This window comes from Urocitellus parryii, chromosome 15, assembly GCF_045843805.1.
Source record: "Urocitellus parryii isolate mUroPar1 chromosome 15, mUroPar1.hap1, whole genome shotgun sequence".
In the NCBI taxonomy this organism is placed as follows: domain Eukaryota; kingdom Metazoa; phylum Chordata; class Mammalia; order Rodentia; family Sciuridae; genus Urocitellus; species Urocitellus parryii.
Window position 1 is genome coordinate 24,692,832 of NC_135545.1, and position 23,655 is coordinate 24,716,486.

At 32.6% G+C, this 23,655-nt stretch overlaps 1 protein-coding gene and 1 non-coding gene across 2 annotated transcripts in view; one reads left to right on the top strand and one right to left on the bottom strand.

Annotated features, from left to right (window-relative positions):
• The window catches only part of Itfg1 (integrin alpha FG-GAP repeat containing 1), a 270,277-nt gene that overhangs the window by 85,091 nt on the left and 161,531 nt on the right, over window positions 1-23,655 (bottom strand). The window contains exons 11-12 of the mRNA XM_026406884.2: window positions 6,068-6,218; window positions 4,226-4,334 (exon numbers count right to left, since the gene is read on the bottom strand). Of these exons, the coding sequence (XP_026262669.2) occupies window positions 4,226-4,334; window positions 6,068-6,218 (260 nt within the window). The remainder of the gene's footprint in view (window positions 1-4,225; window positions 4,335-6,067; window positions 6,219-23,655) is intronic.
• Window positions 18,918-19,025, top strand: LOC113195396 (U6 spliceosomal RNA). The gene has a single exon (XR_003302393.1). It is a non-coding gene; the product is annotated as a U6 spliceosomal RNA (small nuclear RNA).

Here is a 23,655-nt window from a genome sequence, read left to right on the forward strand (position 1 = left end):
CAGAAGTTCATTTTTTCCTGAGCAAGTCCATGATGTGCATATAGGTCTTCAGTTACTACAATTTTCATTTACAATCTGTTTTAAGGATAAAACACACAATAATTTTATTTGTTTAAAAAATTATCAGATATTAATCAATGGTTTAATGCCAAACATTAGCTCAATGGACTTAAGTAACTAAAAATGCATAATTGTGACTTGAGATAGAATAAATTTTGTTTTAGCTGTCTCCTGTAAGAAGTTCATGTTATTTTATGACTCCAGTCTTAAGACTTCTCTGCAAGGCATCCAAGAAAAAAACAACTGAGATGCTGCATTAGGCTGGCCTTGAAAAAGATTGCATAGGAGGCCTTTCCCATCTGTAATTTTTAAGAATATAAATGAGTAAACATCAAGGAGAGGCTCAGGATATTAAATTAATATATTTATCAAAGTTAAAAAATGTCACTCCTTTTTTCTGTTTCACATTGAGAACTTCGTTTTCTCTTTAGTATTTTATTACTATAACTAAGAATTTGTAACTCTCATCAGTGTTAGATAAACTATGCTCTGATTTACTTCTGTACCACATGACAGAACATCTGTAAGAAGGAGTCTACAGACTCAAGCATGGAAAAAACATGGCATGAGATGCCCTCACAGTAGTTAGCAAATTTGTTACAAATGTAGAAAATTCCCTCATATTCCTTTTTGAAAGCACAAAAGAGAAATTTGTGGTTCTAAAGCTAGGTTAAAAGAACTGAGTGCAGGGAGAACATAATTTGACCTAACAATATACCTTTTTCAGTTGAATTTTTCCTTACTACTCAATGTCTAACATCTGTTCTGGAAAGCATTAACCTTTACTCCTTCTAGGCATACACATGAACATATCACACTCAGATAAACTAAGTAATAAGAGTACACAAAATTTGAGAGACTAGTTTCTTTATAGTGGTAAAACTCAAATGAAAGACACAAATACTATAGCTATCTCATTAAACAAAGAAAACAGTACTTTGAAATAAAGTACTATTAACTAGAATTTAATATATATTTTTGAAGTAAATAACATTTATTTAAGTTTGGAGCAAAGGGCTATTTTTATAGTATCCCATTAAGGTAATGAGATAGAAACTCCTTCTCTCATTTTATATTATTCTTTCTGTGCAGTTTTGGTGTAAACCTGGAATTAAGTTAGAGTTTATGGTGTCAGAGAATCTAAAAAGCTGTGCAGTTCTGAGAACTAGAACAGGGTATTTTGACCTTGTTTTTCAAGAAATAAACTTTTAAAAAGTTGTGCTCCTGATAACAGAAAATGGGTAAAGGTGGAGATCTTCCATGAATAAGAGTTTCATAGGTTGGTAGAATGCTTTCTAAAGACAGAATACAGGAGCAGAGGCATCACAAGCTTCTTGGGTACTAGAGGAGAAAGGAATATTCTTAAATCAAGATAGCTAAGCCAACCTCAAAAGGTAGGTTGGTAGAATGCTTTCTCGAGACAGAATACATGATTTGAGGCATTACATGCTTGGATACTAGAGGAGAAAAGTATATTCTTAAGACAGCCAAGCCAACCTCAAAAGGTAGCTGGCTGTTCATTTGTCATAAATTTCCCAAATGCCTCTATGTTACAGATCCCGTGTTAGGCACTAGGGAATCAAAGACAATAAGACAGACACTACCCCTTGAGTTGCTTCAACAATCACAATATACTAACTAGGACAGAGAGATTCTAATACAAATGGCACAAATAATCTTAATTTTAGAGTGTTTCTCAAACATCCTGGAATGAAGGGAGAGAATGTATTATAAATGTGTTATTTAATAATGTTATTAAATATATATATGTATGAAACATGATATGTCAAGAGCTTTGTAATGTTTTGAACAACCAATAAAAAAATATATATATGTTAAAATAAATGGAGAATAATGGTGTGTTGCTCTTCATAAAGGAGGATGATTCTAGTGATTTAAGGCCAAAGGACAAATTTTTTTGAGATGTTTTCTTCCTAATGATGATATGACTTTTTTTCAATCTCCCTTTTGGAACCAGAGTTTGCGTCAGTAGTCAAATGGCTAAATTGTAATTAATAGTTGGATTTAGTAGTTTATCCCTATGGTAGCAAATCCTAGATTTTTACTTCAATAGCCCTTTGGTTCTGTTAACTGAAATACATTATTATAATTATACACATGACAGTCAGAAAATGTTTTAAGGATTCCTTGTCTCATCTTGAGATTTAAATTAAAGTTGAAGGAAAACCACTGAGGAAAAAAATTCCAGATTATGTAAGTTAACAGCATACCAGATACACATTATAGGATATTTTAATATTTTTAGCTCTAAAATAGTAAAAGAAAAATCTCTTGAAAATGATAAAGGAGGGAATGTGCTCAAATGGATGATAAAAAGTATAGAAATGGTTAAAATCCATCTGTCAGTATTTTAAGGCTATAATATTAATGAAATGGGAGCCAGTGTTAGTTCATCATAATAAGACTGGATTGGCTGTTTAGAAAGAGGTTACATATTTTGTCATTTTCATCTCTTAAATCTTTCAACACATTCATTACACTGTTGCTTTTTTGTGTTCAGCTATTTATGTTCATTTCAAAACTAGTATTTCTGCAAAGTATATGAGGCATTTCATTAACAAATGAATTGATATGATTGTCTTGATATTGACTATAATAATAGAAACACAATAGTCATTTTCCAACATGAATTCATCATAAAACTCCCAGTAAACTAGGAAGAGAGTAAACTTCTTTAATATGATACAGAGCATCTACAAAAAATCCCCTATAGCTAATAATATTTAATGGTGAAAGATGGACTGTTTTCTCTTAAGATTGGAAACAATGCAAGGGTTTCTACTCTTAACATTCTTTTAAGATAGCATAAGAGACAGCATAAAAGGTATAGAGAAAGATGGAAATAAGATGTCTTTCTTTTATGATGATGTCTGTCTATGCAGAATATCCCAAGGAATCTAAAAAAAGAAACCCTCCAATAATCAATAGTGACTGAGATTATAATCTTGCTTATATCAAGATCAAAAATCAATTTCCATATGCTAAAAATAAACATGTGGAAACCAAGCTTAAAAATACAACATCTATAGTCTTTCCATAAAAAATAAAATAATTATGCAAATACTTAATAAAACACAGAGGGTTTTAACGATGAACATCAACGTCAGATGGAGACGTTTGCATGGCCATGAATTGGTTACAGTGAAAATAGCACTGAGGAAAACAAGAGCCCAGATTCTCACTGCTAGAGAAGATAGCTACAAATACAGATGATACCAGAAAGAACCTTGAAGCACTGTGTTGGATTAGAAATCTAGATGTTGATAAGACTTATGGTTTTACATTGTATATACAAGTATGAACAGATGTATATTGAGCATTCAGAACCTGGCTTTTAAACAACACACTCTGCCAAAAGGAACCAGATCTCCTTAATGAAATGTCTGACTCAAGGCTTGGACAGGGAAGTATAAGATTCCAATCTAAAATAATGCAGAAGGAAAGGAGATAATCATTATTTCACAAAGAAGGCTGACTCAAGTAGTGTGTTCAATGGAGTATAAGGGTAGCAGGTGGAGGTCTGATGAGAAAAGGATATTTAAGTAATAGCAGAATATGTTCCCATAAAATACTAATCAAATTAAAAGGGGAAAACAGTGAACTGGTTGGATGAAATCAGTAGTCATCAAAAAGACTAGGTGAGCAGTGTTAACATGACAATGGCAGACCAGGTCACCACCATGTACTTCCTAATGAGATGAACTGAGAAGTGCACAGGATCAGTTCTGCATTTCTTTGCAGTGGAATTTCTGCAAAGCATTTATGATCTGAGTTGTGAAATGGGGAAACAGCATTATCTCATACTTTTAAAATGGATATGGTCAGGACATGAAACAGAAAAAGACTAAGGAACTGTTGCATATTGAAGAAATCTAAAAAGATGTGACTTCTGCATAAGATTTTCTTGACAGAATTCTGGATCAGGAAAAAAATGTTATTTTTGGGGTAGGTGATAAAATATGAATGGGGTCTATGCATAGATATAGATGATACTGAAGTTATTCCCTGACTTACAGGGTTGTGTTTGGTACACAGGGCAATATCCTTGCTCTTTGGAATATGGGGCAGGAGGGAGAGAGAGAAGAACAAAGATGAAGAAGTAGAAAGGATAGGGGATAGGAACAAAATTATTTAGAATACTCACCAATGACTTTAACAAAATAAGCATCTGCTTCAAAGTTATTTTTTAGTGTATGGATGGCAAAATCATTCTTTGAATATCCTTTACTTAGTACTACAATGTCCAAGATTCCCTGGAAAAAAACAGTTAAGAACAAACTATTAGATGAACTAAAAAAAGAAAATGACCATTAAAAAGTATGGTGTGTGTTACAGTTTGGATAAGTGTCCTCCAGAGGCCTCTGGGTTAAAGGTTTGGTTGACAGCCTGTGGAACTACTGAGATGTGGTAAAAGTCTTAGGAGCTGAGGCCTAGTGGAAGAAAGTTCAGTTATTGGGGGTATACTCTTGAAGGGGATACTTGGACCTAGATGCTTCCAACTGCCATGAGGTGAGTAGCCTCCTCCAACCATGAACTCCTGCCACGATACTCTATCCTGCCAAAGGCCCAAACCAACAGGGCCAACTGATTGTATACTAAAATCTCTCAAACTGAGGCCAAAATAAGCCTTCTTTCCTTTTAAGTTATTTCAGGTATTTTGTCACAGTGACAGAAAGGTTACACTGTATACTGACCACTTGAGTGTAAAATTTATTTACTCAAGTTGAAGTTGAATAGTAAATTAAAATGAAAAAAATCTAGTTTTAGTCTTTGAAAAGAATTATTAGCATTTTGGTGTATTTCCTTCTGGCCATATATGCATGAATTTTTAAAGCCTGTGACAGTGATCACCAGATCTTTTCCAATAATCAGAGAGAGGACGTTTTATCTGTCCTTGCCACCTCAAGGTGTCATTTTTCTTTTTTTCCGTAAAAAAGGGGGAAGCTTTGCTAATTATATTAAAATAGAGTGTACTCAATTTAAACTGACTCTGTCGTGTCTCATGAGGCTATTCATCTATCATATTTTTATGTATGTTAGCAAATTTTTCTTCCTGTAAATTGACTATGTGCTATTTTTTCCAAAGAGTTTTAGGTGACATATCAGTTTGTCTGAATCCTTTTGTATTAGGACATTAATTATTTCACTCATTCATAGAAAATTTGTTACCCAGATTGAAAAAAACAATTTTAAATTTCATTTATGACGTTTTGATGTAGAGAAATTAAAATTGATTCATAGTCAATTCTTGTGATTTTTTTCTCCTCTTGTGATATTTCTGCCAATTACTTTCTGCTTGGAAATTTCTAAAATTGAATGAGATTTGGTAGGAGGAGAACAGAAGAAAACAAGTTCCTGCATTACTCTAATTGGAAATAGCCTCTTATAAAAACAAAATAAACCCAAAACAGGGATGAAGAAGATATACATATCCTGATGAGCACCTGACTTTTTAAAGTAAATTATCTTGCAAGGATATATGCTTGGATACTTTGAAATTTAACAAGTTTATTATTTTTTTTCCCAAAATTTATTTTTCTGAGTGGTAAACTGACTTTCCTCCTTGGAGAAAAACCCAAGCCTTTCATAAGTTAACCTGGTAACCAAATAATCTGTAGCAACAGATGCTACTTCTAGTTCACAAGGATAAAAGTGAGTACATAACTTTTCTTTTGCAATGTAGTAAATGTTTAAGAGTCAGTTATCTATTGACTCTGCTTTTGTCTACTGCTGACCATGCACATTTACCAGTCTCAAAGCATGATTCTTCAGTGGTTTAATCCAAATAATTACATAAGGGCATTTTCATATTTGACTGTAATGATAAATTTGTTTTCTCTGTCATTTAACATTAAAAGATGCTTTCTTTAATTCATTTGCTTTCATTATGTGGTCCACATTTTCTAGTCAAAAAGAGTATAAAGCTAAAGGGAGATGAAGCAGATGGAAATTAAACCCCAAACACTTAGGACAGCTCTGAACTCACATCTTCATAAATGTCAAAAAAGGTGGCAACCATGGCATCTCTGATTGGATTTAGGTCTGTCAGCTCCCAGTAGACTTTAAACATCCGATGTGCCTCCTCGCAGCTTACATTATTACAAGGGACATTTTCCAATAAAAAGGCTTGCTGGTTGCTGTATAATAAACAAGAGGCATTTAGTTAATATGACATCTCAAAACTGTACAACAACAGGTGTAATGTATTTTTCTAGAATCAAAAAATAAATATATACAGTGAAATTATACTACCCCCCCCCCAAAATCCAGCAATCAATTATGATTGCTTATTGTGACATTAAAAACAACAACAACAACAAAACAACGAACTAAAATTGTTGTCACTTCTTTTCAGTCTTTGATAAAAATTGTCTGACTTTTTGAGGCAAGTCAGTTGCTCGCCTTTTTCCTCTTATAGAGTTTCTATATACATCCCTCTGGTGCTCTCTTGTTATTCTATTATCTATATACCTTGTGTTCTGTAACTGAGTTCCTGGACCAGTCATTACCATTTAGACCTATATTATTCTTTTTTTTTTTTTTTTTGAGAGAGAGAGACAGAGAAAGAATATGAATTGTTTTAATATTTATTTTTAGTTTTCGGCAGACACAACATCTTTATTTTATTTTTATGTAGTGCTGAGTATCAAACCCAGTGCCCCGCGCATGCCAGGCGAGCGTGTTACCACTTGAGCCACATCCCCAACCCAAGACCTATATTATTCTTTAAGAAATATTTAAATTTTAACTGGAGACCCGGATATCCCCAAGTCCTGTAAACCCAAAGCAGTGAATCTAAAACAGCTGACCTGTCAGGAACCTCTCAGATAACAAAGACATCATACTTTGTATAGCCATAAAGTCCACTCTCTTGAATTTGACTACACAGGCAGAGTGGTTATCAGCTTAGATTTTGGAGCGTGACTACTAGATTCCAATCCTGACATGGTCATTTAGCAGATATATGACTTTGAGCAAGATGTTTAACTTCTCTAACATTCACATCCTGATTTGTAAACTGAGTGATTAAAGTACTTATAGCATGGGGTTACTGTGAAGAGGAATAAAATACTGAAGGGAAAGTACTTGAGACAATTCCTGGCTTCCAGTTAGTATTCCATGAAAGAGCTTATATTACCATCATTCTTATAAAGTATGACACAGTTCCATATAAAAATCTTTTCATTAGATATAAAAGTAATGTTTGTATATGATTTTATGTAATGCTCTTGTTTATAGGCATATCCCATACATAACCTTCCACTTTCCCCTATGCTCATAGAAAATAACAGGTTGCTACTGTATAGTGCTTAAATTTTATTAATGCTCAATTTTTCTCTAATAATCATTTTAACTAAATTAGTGGAGATTTCTTCTTTTTTTCCACATAAAAATGTTTGAGTCTCAGTGATTTAGGGGGAAAAAAAGAATTATAAGAAAGGAACATTTCTAACATTTCAAACACATATTTGAAACCTATGTACAAAATATTCAATTTGTATGAAGTACTAATACATGATTGCTTATTTTTCCAAGACTAAAAAAATTTCCAGAACAAATAGTTCATTAGAACAATTATTTAATCAATGAAAGCTTTCTCAGACCATAATATTTACTTGGAAAACTTTGAGGTGACCTTTGCTCAAGATATAACATGTAACAGTATTCTCATTACAAAGAACAAATAATTTTTCTTTGTCTCTTATCTAATAGTTGATTTTTAAATTCTGATTTGCAATTTTTTTTCAGGTAACTTATGTATCCTACTTTTTAAGCTAAACCATTTTACTATTACATTTTAAATTTCACAGAGATGCAGCATATTCTAGCTTCTCATTAGAGAGTATGCTTAAATATGAAAATATGTGATAAAAGCAGCTTTCTACTATATTTTGTGATCACTGTATCACATTCATCAGCCTTCTGCATGTATTCCATTTCTCTTTTCAAAGCCACTGCACGGATTTCATTATAACAACTCTGGTCAGTTTCTTGTAAACAATCTTTATTGTAATTGTATAATTTAAAATTCCATTCTTAATTTTTTTTTGGTGGGGGGTACCAGGGTTTGAACTCAGGGGCATCAACCAACCACTGAGCCACAATCCCCAGCCTATTTTGTATTTTATTTAGAGACAGGGCCTCAAGGAGTTGCTTAGTGACTCTGGTTGCTGAGGCTGGCTTTGAACTCATTATCCTCCTGCCTCAGCTTCCTGAGCTGCTGGGATTACAGGCGTGTCCCACCGTGCCTTGCACCATTCTTAATTTTTGATACATGTTTGTAAAATAATGAATGTCTCACTAGTTATACTGGTGTTATACTGTGCAACTTGGGGTCTTTAAAAGCTCAGTTCTTTTAAATTCTGATGAAATCTAAAGACATAGTCTTGCTCTATTTGGTTTTGAAACCCTTGCGGGAGAATGGTTTTGCCTCTTTGAGTCAGATTTTCTGTATTTTTGGCAATTGCAATGAATGCATTGTTTAAAAATCGTTTTTCAAAATGATTACAAAAATTATCACAAAATTCAAGTAACAGAGACATTTAAAAAGTCAAAACCCTTCCTTTCCTGCGATAAACATTGTTAATAATTTGGTATGTATCTCTCCAAACTTTCTCCTAGGCTATTCATGTATGTAAGAACCCATATCCTTATAAACAAAAATGAAACCAAGAAAACCTTCAAACCAAACTGGGTTCTGCTATGGGAAAGGGATACTAAATTATCAAGACTTCTGACACTATTTTGAAAATTTCCTTTGGAGAAGTTGCATATCTTTCACCAACAGCCCACCAAATTATCTATTTCCCCAGTCTCATTCTCCCCAGTGGCAACTCTATTGTATGGATAAGCTACCATTCATTTTAAGATTCTATTATTGATGGCCAGGTTGTTGCCAGATATTCCTCTTTTATTTTTCTTTGGGAACTTCTACAAGGATTTTCAGATGATAATCATCTGGCCAAAAGATATGTGTATTTAAAAATGTACCAATTTACAGTTCCAATTTAATATGAGTGTGTCTTTCATGTCTTGGCAATAATAGTAGCATTGCTTCTTACTCTTGCCAGTTGAATTGCTTACAAATGATTTATTTACTTTTTCTGATTATGAGAAACTATTACTTTCAGGTTCATCAGTCCTTTTTCTTCGGTTAATTGCCACTAAAATTTTTTCTAACTGATTTTTAGATCTCTGATTGTTAGGGACATTAGCCCCTTACCTGTTATTCTTATATCCTCATTCATAAAATAGTAGTAATAACAGCACATTGCCTCAAGTGACTGTTGAAAGAACTGAATGAGAAAATGCATGGTACAGTGTTTAGTATAGTGCCTGGTACATAACACAGACATGTTCAACAACTGCTATTATTATTATATGCTGCCATTGTTATTATCTGATATGCTGCAAACATTTGTTCCAAGTCTTTTATTTTCTAAATTTTGTTTATTTTCTTCACTAAAAGGTTCCTAATATTTACATAATAATTTATGTCAGTATTCTTTCCTTATGGCACTTTAAGAAATGTTAAAGAAAGTCCATTATGCAGATCAGAAATTGACACCATATGATAATCTAGTTCCACACAAAGGAATGAAAAGCACTGAAGATGTTAATAAAATATTTTTTTCTTATTTAAACTTCTTTAAGGAGAACTGAATAAAATTCAACAACACATTATCCCTTGTTATTAAGAATACAAGAATAGGGGGTGGGGTTGTAGCTCAGTGGTACAGCACCTGCCTCACATGTGTGAGGCATTGGGTTCCATCTTTAGCACATAAAAATAAATAAATAAAATAAATGTATAGTGTCCATCTACTACTAAAAAATATTTTTAAAAATACAAGAAGAGATAAAGTGTGTGATAAAAATAGAACCAAGATCAGGAGAAATAAAAATATATTCTTTTAAGTTTCTGAAACTACAGATGAAATAACATAATTGGTATAGAAATAGGTTAAGCAAATAATCTTTAAATCCTAAAGGAATCACTGAAATAACAAGATTTAAAATAAGCCAACAAAAATGATAAAATCATAAAAAGTACAAAACTAAAACTAATTCAAATGAAAGCTGAAAGAGGAAAACAAAAAGGAAAAAAAAACAAATAAATAACATGATGGTAGATTTATACCTAGCCATGTTAATACTGGCAGGAAATATATAGTTTAAATACACAAATTAAAAAGAAAAGACAGACTTATTGAACGAAAAAACTAACATTCAACCTATAAGGTTGCCTATAAGAAATTTACCTGAAACATAAAGACACAAACAGGCAAAAAGACAGCTATTAAAAAAGCAGAACGTCAATCCACAGAATAGTAAAAAGACAAATGATTCACTTTTAAGAATTCACTTTTAGATCTCTGATTGTTAGGGACATTAGCCCCTTACCTGTTATTCTTATATCCTCATTCATAAAATAGTAGTAATAATAGCACATTGCCTCAAGTGACTGTTGTAACCCTAACCCTAACCCTAACCCTTAAGGATTTGAATAGATATTATTTCTCTAAGCAATAAAAAAGTCATTATGCACAAAAAAGGATAGTCAACAAAATGAGCTATCAGAGAAGTCCAAAATTACAATAAGACACCAATTAACATCTAGTAGCATGGCTGTAATAAAAAGAGACAGAGCTAGCAAGGAAGCATTGCATGTGCCTGTAATCCCAGCTATTTGAGAAGCTGAAGCAGTAAGACTGCTTGGGGGAAGCAGTTTGGGGCCAGTCTGGGCAACAAAGCAAAACACTGTCCCTTAGAAAGAAAGAGTGAGTTAGAGTGAGGGGTGGGGGTAGGGGGAGAAAGAGAGAGAGAGAGAGAGAGAGAGAGAGAGAGAGAGAGAGAGAGAGAGAGAGAGAGAGAGAGAGGGAGGGAGGAAGATAATAGCTAGTGTTGGAGAGAATATAGAGAAATTTGGACCACATACATTGATGGGAGGCTTATAAACTGGTGCAGCTGCTTTGGAAATTACTGAAAAGGTTAAACAAAGTTACTGTTTGACCTCGGATTTCATCCCTAGATATACCCAAAAGAAATAAAACTTACATTCATACAAAAATATGTATGGATAATTGTTCATAGTAGCATTATTTGTAAAAGTCAAAAGTGAAAAGTATACAAATATCCATCAACTAATGAATGGACAAACAAAATATAGTATACAATGATCATTAAAAGGAACATATTACACCAATACATGGATGATCCTTGAAAATATGCTAAGTGAAAGAAGCTAGAAAGTGTATGATTCCATTTATGTGAAATGTCCACAACAGGCAAATCTACAGTGAGAAAAAGCATACTAACAGTTCCCTAGGGCTGAAGGAATTGGGAAGAAAAAAGCAAGACTGGTAATGGGTAGAGGTTTCTTTTGAGATAATGACAAGGTTCTAACCTTGCAGGACAGTTATATAACTGTATTGGAAAAACCACTGAATTGTACATATTAAGTGAATTATATTGTAAGTGATCATATTCTAATAATGCTATTATATATGTTTTAAAAGTGATATACCAGTCTAAGGTAAATTAGAAGACTCGATTGACTATATTGATAAAAGACATGGTAGACTTCAGAACAAAGAAAATCACCAGATCAAGTCAGTAATTTCATAATAGAAAGGTGTCAGTTCTTCTAGACAACATAAGAATCCTAAATGTTTATGCACCTAGTAACAGAGCTTAAAATTATATGAAACAAAAAACTGAAAGAGCTACAAGGTGAAAAAGACAAATTTACAACTGTGTTCAAAGATTTCAATATGCTTCTTCCAATTACTGGTAGATTAAAAAGACATAAATTCAGTGAGGATAAAGAAGACTTGAACAAGATTATCATCCATTTTAAACTGGCTGACATATTTTGAGGTGTAAATTATATTTGTCAAGATAGAGCATATACTGATCATAAAATAAGTCTCAATAAATATAAAGGAACTAAAGTCATAGAAAGTATGTTCTCTGGTCATAATGGAATTAGATTAGAAAGCAATAATAGATATTTGGAAAATCTCCAGATATTTGGAAATTACTTAAAACACTGCCAAATAATCCAGGAGTAAAAAGGAAAAATAGAAAGTACTTTGAACTGAATGAAAATGAAGATGATGAATATCAAGATTTTCGGGACGTCATTAATATAGTATTTAGAGGATACTTACAGCATCCTATATTAGTAAACACCTATATTAGTAAACACCTATATTAGTAAAGAAAAGTCTCAATTCAGTGATCTCAGTTTCTTTCTTAAGAAACTAGAAATAGAAGAGTCAGTTTAATGTGAAATAAGCAGAAAAGGGAAATATCATAGAAGATAAATGAAGAACAGGACAATAATTAATTAAAACAAAAGCTGTCTTTTTTCTTGCCAAGATTAATAAAGTTAATAAACTTCCAGCTAAAATGGTCATTTAAAAAAACAAAGATACAAAATGCTAATATCAGGAATGAGAGAGGTGATATCACTATAGATTTTATTGGTATTTAACGCCACCAAAGGAATATCATAAAATGGGTGAATTTCTTGGAAGTACCAAAGCTCACTCAAGAGTAGATTGAAAAAAACAATTAAAGGGTAGTTCAAAAGAGAAAATTTCATACTGAGATGACTTCACTGACGAATTCTACCAAATATTCAGAGGGAACCTCCCCCACCAATTCTACAAAAACTCTTAAGTAAACAGATGAGAAAGACATATTTCCCAACTCATTCTATGAATCAGCATCATACACCAGATCAGCAAAGACCTAACAAAAGAACTATAGACCAACAGCATTCATGAACACAAGTGCAAAAATTTTAACCAAAATTCTAGTAAGTAAACTTCAGAGTACAGCCAGATCTTGCTTTGCACAGTACACTCACTGATCATTGCAACTACAGCATTTTGAAAACAATCTTCTGCTTTATGATTACCACAGTACTGCGCAGACAAGAGGACATAGTTCTGATAATGGACATGTTTCAATGAACACAGTACCTTGCAAAGTGAGGGCTAGAGGTATATGAAAAAGAGAAAAATCATGAGTAGTTGAGCTTATTGCAGGAATGCAGAATTGCTTTAATATTTGAAAATAAATCAGTTTGATTCAATAGTTGGATATAAAGCAAATCATACAGTTAAATAATTTCTCAACATTATGAAGGACATTTACAGAAAACCTACAGTGAACTTCATACTAATGGTAGAAAACTGAAAATATTTTCCTCCTAAGATCTTTCTTCCTAAAAAACAAGAATGCCTGCTCTCACATTTCAAAAAATGTAATACAGGTTCTTGCCATTGCAAAAAGAAAAAAGTCCTAAAAACAAAACAAAACAAATCACCAAAAAACAAAATAAAATACAACCAGATTGGAGAGGAAGAATTAAAACTGTTTTTATTTGTAAATTATATTGACAACTTATTTAGAAAATCCTATGAAACATGCAAAAATTTTTAGAACTAGAAAGGAAGTTTAGCTGGGTGGAAAATACAAACACAATAGTCAACTGTATTTCTATATACCACCAAAGAAAAATCAGAAATTAAAACGAAAACGTTCCAGTCATATGCATCAAACAAAAGAAATACCTAGAATGAACAAGACCTCCATATTAAAACCTAGAACACACTAATGAGAAAATTATAGATCTAAAATAAAACACACACACACACACAAACACACACACACACACAAACACACCATATTCATGGCCAGAGGACTTGGCATTATTAAAATGTAAATTAACTCCGAATTTATATCTTCAGAATAATCCCAATCAAAATTTCTGCAGATTTTTTTAAACTGTAGAAATGGTTACTAAAATTTATAGAAAATGCAAAGGATCTAGAAGAGTTAAAATAACTGGAAAAAAAGAGTAAAGTTGGAAGACTAAAGCCATTTGAATTTGCTATTTATTTTAATCAAATGTCATCAAAATAGTGTGATACTGTTGCAAAGTTGGATGATAGATAACTGAAACAAGAATAAATGTACTCATACAGATATTGTCAGTTGGTTTTCATCAACAATCAAAGATAACTGAGCAGAAAAAGGAAGTCTTTTCAATAAGTTGTACTGGGACAATTTACAAAAAAAAAAGAATTTGGATTCATACCTTGTACCATATTCAAACATTAATTCAAAATGGATCACAAACATAAATGGAAAACTTAAAACTATACAATGTTTAGAGCAAAAGAGTAGGAAATCTTTGTGTTAGGTAATGATTTCTTAGTAATGACATTAAAATCACAATCTATAAAAGAAAAATTCAAATACTGCATTCCTCAAAATTCAGTGCTTCTGCCCTTTGAAAGAGACTGTTCAGAGAATAAAAATCTAGAGATTGAGAGAAAATATTTGCAAATGACTTTTCCTTTTCTTAGTATCAGGGATTGAACAAAGGGGCATTCAAACACTAAGCCACATTCCCAACCCTATTTTGTAGTTTATTTAGAGACAGGGTCTCATTGAGTTACTTAGTGCCTCGCTATTGCTCAGCCTCCTGAGCTGCTGGGATTATATGCATGTGCCACTGCACCTGGTTGCAAATGACTAATTTTGGGGGCGGGGGAGGTGGTGGTGATACTGGAGATTAAATCCAGGGGCAGTCTACCACTGAGCTACAGCCCAGCTCTTTTTGTTTTTCATTTGGAGACAGGTTCTCACTAAGTAATCAAGGTTAAAAGCCTTGATAAATTGCTGACGCTGGCCTCTAATTTATGATGCTCCTGCTTCAGCCTCTTTAGGTGCTGGAATTTCAGGTGTGTGCCACTGCACATGGTTTCCTAACAACATATTTATTTAATAATAAAGGGCTTATTTTAGAATATAATATTGAGAGTCTTCCATGTATCCCTAGTTCATTGACTATTTTGATTCGAATATTCCCTTGTATAGAATCTCAATATTATGATGACGAGTGGAAGAACCCAGACATTATAGAGAATTCCAATTATATAAAATATTAGAAAATGCAATCTAAATTATAGTGGCAGAAAGAGAAGGGAAGGTTATAAAGGGTTAAGAGGGAACTCTGTGTGTGGTGGACATGATCATTATTTTGATTAGGGTGGTATTTTCATAGATGTACATATATGTAAAAATGTATCAACTAACATACATGACACACTCATAAAATGGACAACAGAAAGATGTGCTACAAGCTACCACATGAGCAAACACTGAAAACATTATGGTAAATGAAATAAATAAGACAAAGTATCACATACTGTATAACTGCATTTATATGAAATATCCAGAATAAGTAAAAGTGAATAGACAGAAAGAAAGTAGATTAGTGTTTTCCTAGGGCTAGTGGAAGTGGTTGAAGGAATATTAGGGGACTGGAAAGTGATAAGCTGAGCGGGCATCTTTGTATGATAGTGAAAATGTCCTAAAATTGATTGTGATGATGGATGCACAACTCTGTGAATATACTAAGTCACAGAATTGTACATATACTAAATGGGTGAATTGTAAGGTGTGTGAATTATATTTCAATAAGCAAAATTTAAAAAGTTATTATAGAAAATTTTAACCCATAAAAACAGGAATATTTAAGTTGTATAACATGTAAAATGCACATATCAAATGCCCCTTCTCTGAACAGGCTGATATTTATACATTTAGTTTGCAGTCTTTTGAGACTGTTTTTAATTTCTCTTCAAAGACCATAAAATCACTGTTGTTTCTCAATACACCACCCCTTGACAAAGTTTAGGCTATTCTAGATTCTTAATGTGCCGTGTGCATCTGTCTTATTTCTCATTAAGAAAGGCAGTTGATGGATCATTTAACTTGAAGTCTAATTGTCTCCCTGGCTGCTCTTAAAGTTGTGTGTCCATTTTAGTCATTTCTACCTTCAGTGGGTTCTGCTTTTCTAGATTATTCTTAACTTTCTTCCTGTTAATTCCCCAATTTCATTATCTGCCTAGGCTCACGTAGATGGAAAAGAGCTTGAATTTTTGGAAATGTTTATCTTTCCAGGTAAACCTTAGGAAAGGCAGTTTACATGCAGAAGAGAAACAAATTAAGAAGAAACACAAGTCTATTAGGAATTTAAAACTGAAACAAAAAAATCTTTTTTTTTTTTGAATTGCTGCTCTGAATCCATGCTGTCTGCTATTGGTAAATGCAGAATACTCAGCTAAGCTAACATAAAACGTCTACTTTGAAATACTAAAAAATATTACATCTACTTTGAAATACTAAAAATTATTGAAGTGTTTTGTAATATAGACTATTGATAATTAGAAATGTTCAGATAAAGTTTTAAAATCTGATATTTGGAAAAAAGTTCATTTGAGCTCTGGGCAAAAGCAATATATTTATTCTCCAGTGTGTCGGATATGAGATTTAGTGGGTATACAATAAGTGTTTCATGAATGAAAGAAAGCAAGTAACTTTTGTAAAGCAATGTCAATATATGGAATCTAAGACAGAATGCCTAGAAGTTCCCATCAAATGAATGGTTTGAAAACATTTTGCCATGTTTTCATTTATCTTTATTCAATGATATCCCTTATATTTGTTAATTTGGTGGTCATTACAATATTTTCTTTCTAGGTGTGATACATTTGTGTTTCTTATTGTAAAATATGAAATATAATTGTAATTTTCTTTGTTGGGTAAATAAGCACATAAATAAATAAACAGAATATTCAACTTTTTTTTTTTCCAGTCTAGGGATTGAACCCAGGGCTTTGTGCATGGTAGGCACAAGCAATATACCACAAATTATGTACATCAATTTGTGGGTATGCTACAACTCATAAAGTATATAGGCAGAAGGATATGTAAAAGTATTCATAAGATGTTAAGTGAAGAAAGTGGGCCACAAAACAGTATGAATGGCATAATCTTGTGTTACAATGCAAACAAATGTCACACACAAACTCATGAACACAATGAGGTAAAGCAGGAATACACAAAAATGATTAGTGGTGACTGTCTCTTTTGGACAGGTTTTACTTTACTTTTCATTTGTATGCATATTTCTTTAGTATGTTGTAGCCACCAGTTACTCTTACTTCACCTATTTTAATTCACTACATTTTCAGAACTACCTTATAGTTTCCTTATTTGTTATTTGTTGTTTACCATCTACCTTCCCCAACTTTTGTGTTTTATTCACACTTGTCTACCTAGTACCTGTAGCTTTGTTTCAATAGAACAGGTACTCAGTAGTTTCAAAAGTTAGCAAGTGAGGGTCTGGGGTTGTGGCTCAGCAGTACAGTACTCACCTAGTACATGCAAGTGTGCTTGTTGATCCTTAACACTTAACACTTGATTGGATAGATTTTTTTTAAATTTATATGCATTTATTTTATTCTATTCACATTGTACAATTGTTATATAACCTACATATAAATAAATAAAATAAAGGCATTGTGTTCAACTACAACTAAAAATAAATATTAAAAAAAGTAGGTGATTTCCTTTGACAGGAAATAAATTCTAATGAAGATATAAAATGCTACATGGAGAAAAATTTGTGGCATATAGATAAATATATATATAAATATATAAAATTTTATAGCTCTAAATGTACTTATCAAAGAGGAAAAATTGAGAATTAATAAATTGTTGGAGAGTTGAAAAAAAAGCAGGTAAGTCTTTTTTAAGAAGAAAAATAAACACTAAAGATTAATTTATTTTTAAGCACAGTTATCTGTCTCCTCAATTCCTCTCTTTGTGAGGTGACTGAATATCTTAGTATCAACAACAACAAAATGGTGAAGAGGGAGTGTGGCTAATAGGAACTTCATCTACATCCATTGTGGATGGTCAAACATTTCTCTGGGCTGTCTAAGCCCATTGTAGACTTAGACTGCTACAGCAGAAAACATGGAATGTGACCAGATGATATGAATGACTTCTATAAAATAATAATCTCAGCACATGTACACACACACACACCCACACCCCTTGTGTTCTCCAAGTAAGTTCCCTATAGATCTCTTTACATATTTCAGTGTCATTGTTCACATTTTTGTGATTCCTCTTTGAGCATGCCTTCAGAAGTAATTTACTCTTCTAACATCCTCAGTGATGGTAAATCATTGATAGGAGTGGTAGAACGACTGAAGTGTTAAATGTTAAGGTCGGTTAATAGGTTGTGCTAAAATAATTAATTGGTAAGACATTAGACTGAGGCAGCTCCACTGCACTTACTTCCTATTTAAACAAACAGAAATCTAAGTTAGTGTTAAAGGCAAAGGGAACTTAATACCTAGTAAGAATGCACCAACCAAACTAGAACTAGGGACTTTTCTATAGGAATGATCCAAAGACTGCTACTGCTCCACTTTAAAAAGTCATTTTTTTGGGGGGGGGCTTGTTTGGACATTCACCCTAAAAAAGGCTTCTCAGAACCCCTTCATAAAGCCCAGTTACAGCTTGTCGTCTAGAAATTCAATTCATGAATATCTGTCTGCTCAAATAAAATTTCAATGTGCCTAAATTTATCTTTAAACAGTTGGTTAGAATAGTATTTGTACAAAATCAAAGTACATGTAAAGTAGTAAGATTCATCTCAGTCTTTTTTTAAAAAACATTTTTATTAATTGTTGATGGACATTTATTTACTTATTTGTTTATATGTGGTACTGAGAATGGAACTCAATGCCTCATACATGCTAGGGAAGCACTCTACCACTGAGCCACAATCCAGCCCCTGAGTCTGACTCTTTAACTGAATTATTTTTATGGAGATGTAACTCATATACCATAAACATCACCATTTTAAAGTAGATAATTTAGTGTTTTTCAGTATATTCATTCCCATATGGAATCCTATCCTGTTTGCAGTCATTCCCCTTATGAGTGATTCTTAAGTGCTTGCTTTGGCAGCACATATACTAAAATTGGAATGATACAGAGAAGATTAACATGGCCCCTGCGCAAGGGTGACACGCAAATTTTGTGAAGCGTTCCATATTTTTTTATGGATATTAAAATATAAACATTAATGATGAAAATACAAAACAAAACAAGAAAGCAATTCTTAAAATTTCTAAAATGTTTAAATATTATTGAAGAAATGTTTATTCTACCCAGGAGACACCGCTAAAGGACAATGGATACATATGTATATATTATTTCTAGATAAATATTAGTCATATTCTTTTATAGTTGGGGATACCAATGAAATTTAACCAAGGAAACTATTCTTTTGTTATCAATTGTATTTTGTGTTTACATCACATACAACTTCTATGAATACTCATGAGCTCACAAAAGGTATGAAATCTATATACCTTAATACTTATGAGACCCAAGAACTAACCACATTTAAGATTTAATCTTATCTCTTTTGAAATAGCCTGATGACATGCTGAGTTAAGATAATGATGTATCTTAAAAAAGGGCATTAGTCCACCATTGAAAATGCATTAAAATAAGATTAAGCCAGGAATGTACACATAATCATATTAAACCCTTTATTAAGCAGAGGACAAAACATTTAGATAATGAACTAAAATTTGGGCTAAAAGGAAAAAAAAGATGTAACAATTAACCCTTGTAAAATATTGAAATTTTTTTCCTTGGCAAGTATTTGTTGGCACTGGATGACCCCCAAGTGACCCAGTTTAAATTTGAAATTCAGCATGCTAAGTTTCTTTTTATCATTAGTCAAAGATGAGATAAAATTCTCTATTTTGGGATAACGATGGCATTAAAACTGCCAAGTAATGGCATACCTATGATAAAGAAAACCTATAGAAAATACCATTAAGAAATTGACATCTATATTAGGATATTCATGCCAACAAATAAGTTGAAGATATAGGACAAGGAACTATGTTAGGAAATACTGAGTCAAATTTATGTGCTGAGGGAAAAAAGATGAGTAAGTCTGTTTTGAAACCCTACCTTCCAAAAGGAGTTTTCAGGCAGTACCATGATTCTACCTTTACTTCTTTAGAATTCTATTTCAAACTCTTCAGTATGTGGAAAATGACAATTTATAGCCTATTCTCACTTTGGTATTCTACTTGGTTTCTGATGTTCACTTATAGGAATAAAAGGGAGGGAAGAAACTCTAAAACTCATTAACATTTAAAAAGCTTTGACTAACATAATCAGAGTTTTTTTTTTAAATGCTCATTTTTTCTTTTTTGTTATGTTTCTACATGTTCCTGAGAATGTATGAATCTGTTATTCCAATATGTTTAGTGGACATTGGTTAACCTCAAGAATGAATACTTTCTCAGAATTTGAGAATTCCAGTCCCCACCCCTTGTTATATTCTATTACATTCCTTTGACTGCTTTTTATTACAAAGGACACTATTTTTAAAATGTCAACTATGGGGCTAAACAAAAATGCTAGTGAGTAAAGACACAATAATAGGTATTTACAAAATATAGTTATAAAAAATACAGTACATTTTAATTGAGGTGCATCTTATACAGCTTAGGTTTTTCAGGTAAGGTAAAAACCATGTATATTCTAGAGTTAATCCATATACACTAATATCCTAAATCTAACTAATGTGTAATGCTTGGCACACTCTAAGAAAATAATATTTAACCTGTTATTCATAACTGAAAAAGTATAGTAAAAAGGCTAAAAATTGTATTTTCATTATGCAGTCGTTATTTCATATCACAGTAAAGGGAAGAGCACACAAATGAACATATATATATTTTAACTTATGAATGATTGAATGTATAAGAGTAATACTGCCATTTTTAGATTAATTTTAAAACCTTATTTATTATTCTTTCCTATATGAAAAATAACTATAATGTACTAATTTAAAATAATAATAGAAATAATAGAGTGGAGCAAGGAGGTCACAGGAAGGGAGGGGGTAAGGAAAGGGGAGGTATGGAGGAATGATATTAATCAAATTATGTGCATGTACAAATATGTCATAATGAATCCAACTTTTATATATAATTTTAATGCATCAATGAAAAATATTTAAAAATAGTGATCATCATTTGGTAATGTAATTATAGACAATTAAATTTACATTTATTTGTACCTCCTATACTTCTATCATTTGTTAGAAAAATATGTACAATAAAAATACTGTATGGGATTGGGAGTGTAGCTCAGTGGTAGAATGTGTGTCACCACACACAAGCCCTGGGTTCAATCTCCAGCACCAAAACAACAATAAACAAAACTCAACCAACTAAACAAACAAAAATTCTTATTTTCAAATGAAACTGTCTGCATGGGAAATTTATGAGAACATACAAATTATGAGAATAAGAGAATAAAGCAAGATTGGTGAATATAAAATTCACATATTAAAATCAACAGGTTTCTTACATATGAATAATAATCACCAGAAAGTTAATAGAAAAAAATCTCATTACAGTAATAATGATGTCTCTAGGAATCAATATAAGAAAAACAGTATAGGAGTTTCATGAAGATAGTGACAAGATATTACTAAAGGATATTGAAAGAGGGCTGGGGATGTGGCTCAAGCGGTAGCGCGCTCGCCTTGCATGCGTGCGGCCTGGGTTCGATCCTCAGCACCACATACCAACAAAGATGTTGTGTCCGCCAAGAACTAAAAAATAAATATTAAAAATTCTCTCTCTCTGTCTCTCCTCTCTCACGCTCTCTTTAAAAAAAAAAAAAGGATATTGAAAGAAAAAGTGAATAAATGTTATGGCCTTGAAGAGTTAATGTCAGAAATATGCCAGTTCATCCCAAGTTCATCTTTAAATAAAATGTAATAGAAATCAATCAAAAGCCTAAAATTTTTAATTTTATTTTAAAATATTTGTATTGTTGCATAATATTTATATATAATAGTGGAATTCACAGTGACATATTTGTACCTATATATAATATAATTTGATCAGTTTCATCTCCAGAATCTTTCTCTTTCTTCCCCCTCTTCTGTTCCCCTTTTCTCTACCCTATTGGTTAGTCTCTTCTATTTTCATAAGATTCACTTAACATATTTTCCAGCTCCATTCATTTTCCTGCAAGTGACATAATTTCACTCGTTTTTAGAGCTGACTAAAACACCACTGTGTATAGTGTCCATCCAATTAAGTATTGATGGACATTGAGGCCAGTTCTATAACTTGGTTATTGCAAATCGCTCTGCTGTGAACATTATGTGCATATAACTATAGTAGGCTGACTTTAATTCTTTAGGATAAATACTGAGAAATAGAAAAGCTGTCTCATATGGTGGTTCCATTCCTAATCTGCTCAGGAACCTCCATGCTGATTTACATAGTGGTTGTATTAATTTACAAATCCATCAATAGTTCATAAAAGTGTTTCTTTTCCTTCACATTCTCACCATAATTTATTATTATTTGTATTCCTGATGATTTCCTTTCTAAATTGAAGGAGATGAAATCTCATAGCTTTAATTTGCATTTTTTTGATTGCTAAGGATGTTGAACATTTTTTCATATATTTGTTGGTTATCTGTATTTCTTCTTTTGAGAAATGTCTGTTTCTTTTCATTTGCTCACTTATTGAAATGGGTATTTGTCTTGGTGTTACATTTTTCCTAGTTCTGGATATTAAACCACTGTTAGAAGAGTAGCTGGCAAGGATTTTCTTCTATTTTGTAGGCTCTGTCTTTACGTTCTTAATGGTTTTCTTTGCTGTGCAGAAACTTTTTCATTTCATGCTATCAATGTAGTAATTCTTGGTTTTATTTCCTAAACTTTAGTAGTCCTATTGAGGAAGTTGTTGCCTATACCTGTATATTGGAGTGTTGAACCTATGTATTCTAGTATTTGCTAAGTTTCTGGTCTAACTCTTTAGGTCTTTGGTCTACTTAGAGTTGCCTTTTGTGCAGGGGAGAGAAAGATGTAGTTTCATTCTTCTGCATATAGATATCCCGTTCTCCCAGCAGAATTTCTCCAATGTATGTTTTTAGTGCCTTTGTCAAGGATCTGATGACTATATCTATGTGGGTTTGTCTCTGTGTCTTCTACTCTATTCCATCTGTCCTTGTGTCTTCCAATAGAGTTCTTTTGGTCAAATAAAAACAGTAACTCCAAATTTATGTGGATGGAGCAACGACACAAGAACAGTCAAGATAATTCTAAAGGAAAACTACACTGGAAGATCCTACCTTCCTTCCCCCCTTCTTTTTTTTTTTTTTTTTTTAAAGAGAGAGTGAGAGAGGAGAGAGAGAGAGAGAGAGAGAGAATTTTTAATATTTATTTTTTAGTTCTCGGCGGACACAACATCTTTGTTGGTATGTGGTGCTGAGGATCGAACCCGGGTCGCACGCATGCAAGGCGAGCGCGCTACCGCTTGAGCCACATCCCCAGCCCCCCCCTTCTTCTTTTTTTTTTTGGGGGGGGGGTACTGGAGATTGATCCCAGGTCCTCACACAGATTAAGCAAGCACTGTACCACTGAGGTATATCCTCAGCCCTTGGAAGATTTTTCTTCACCAGATACAAAACACTGTTTAAGAGCTACAATAATTAACATAATAAGGAATCAGTGCAGACTGATAAACAAGGTAAGAAATCAGAATAGAAGACACAAAAACAGAACTACATACAGAGAAATTTGATAAATGACAAAGGTATCATTTTATGTCAGTGGACAAAGAACACTACTC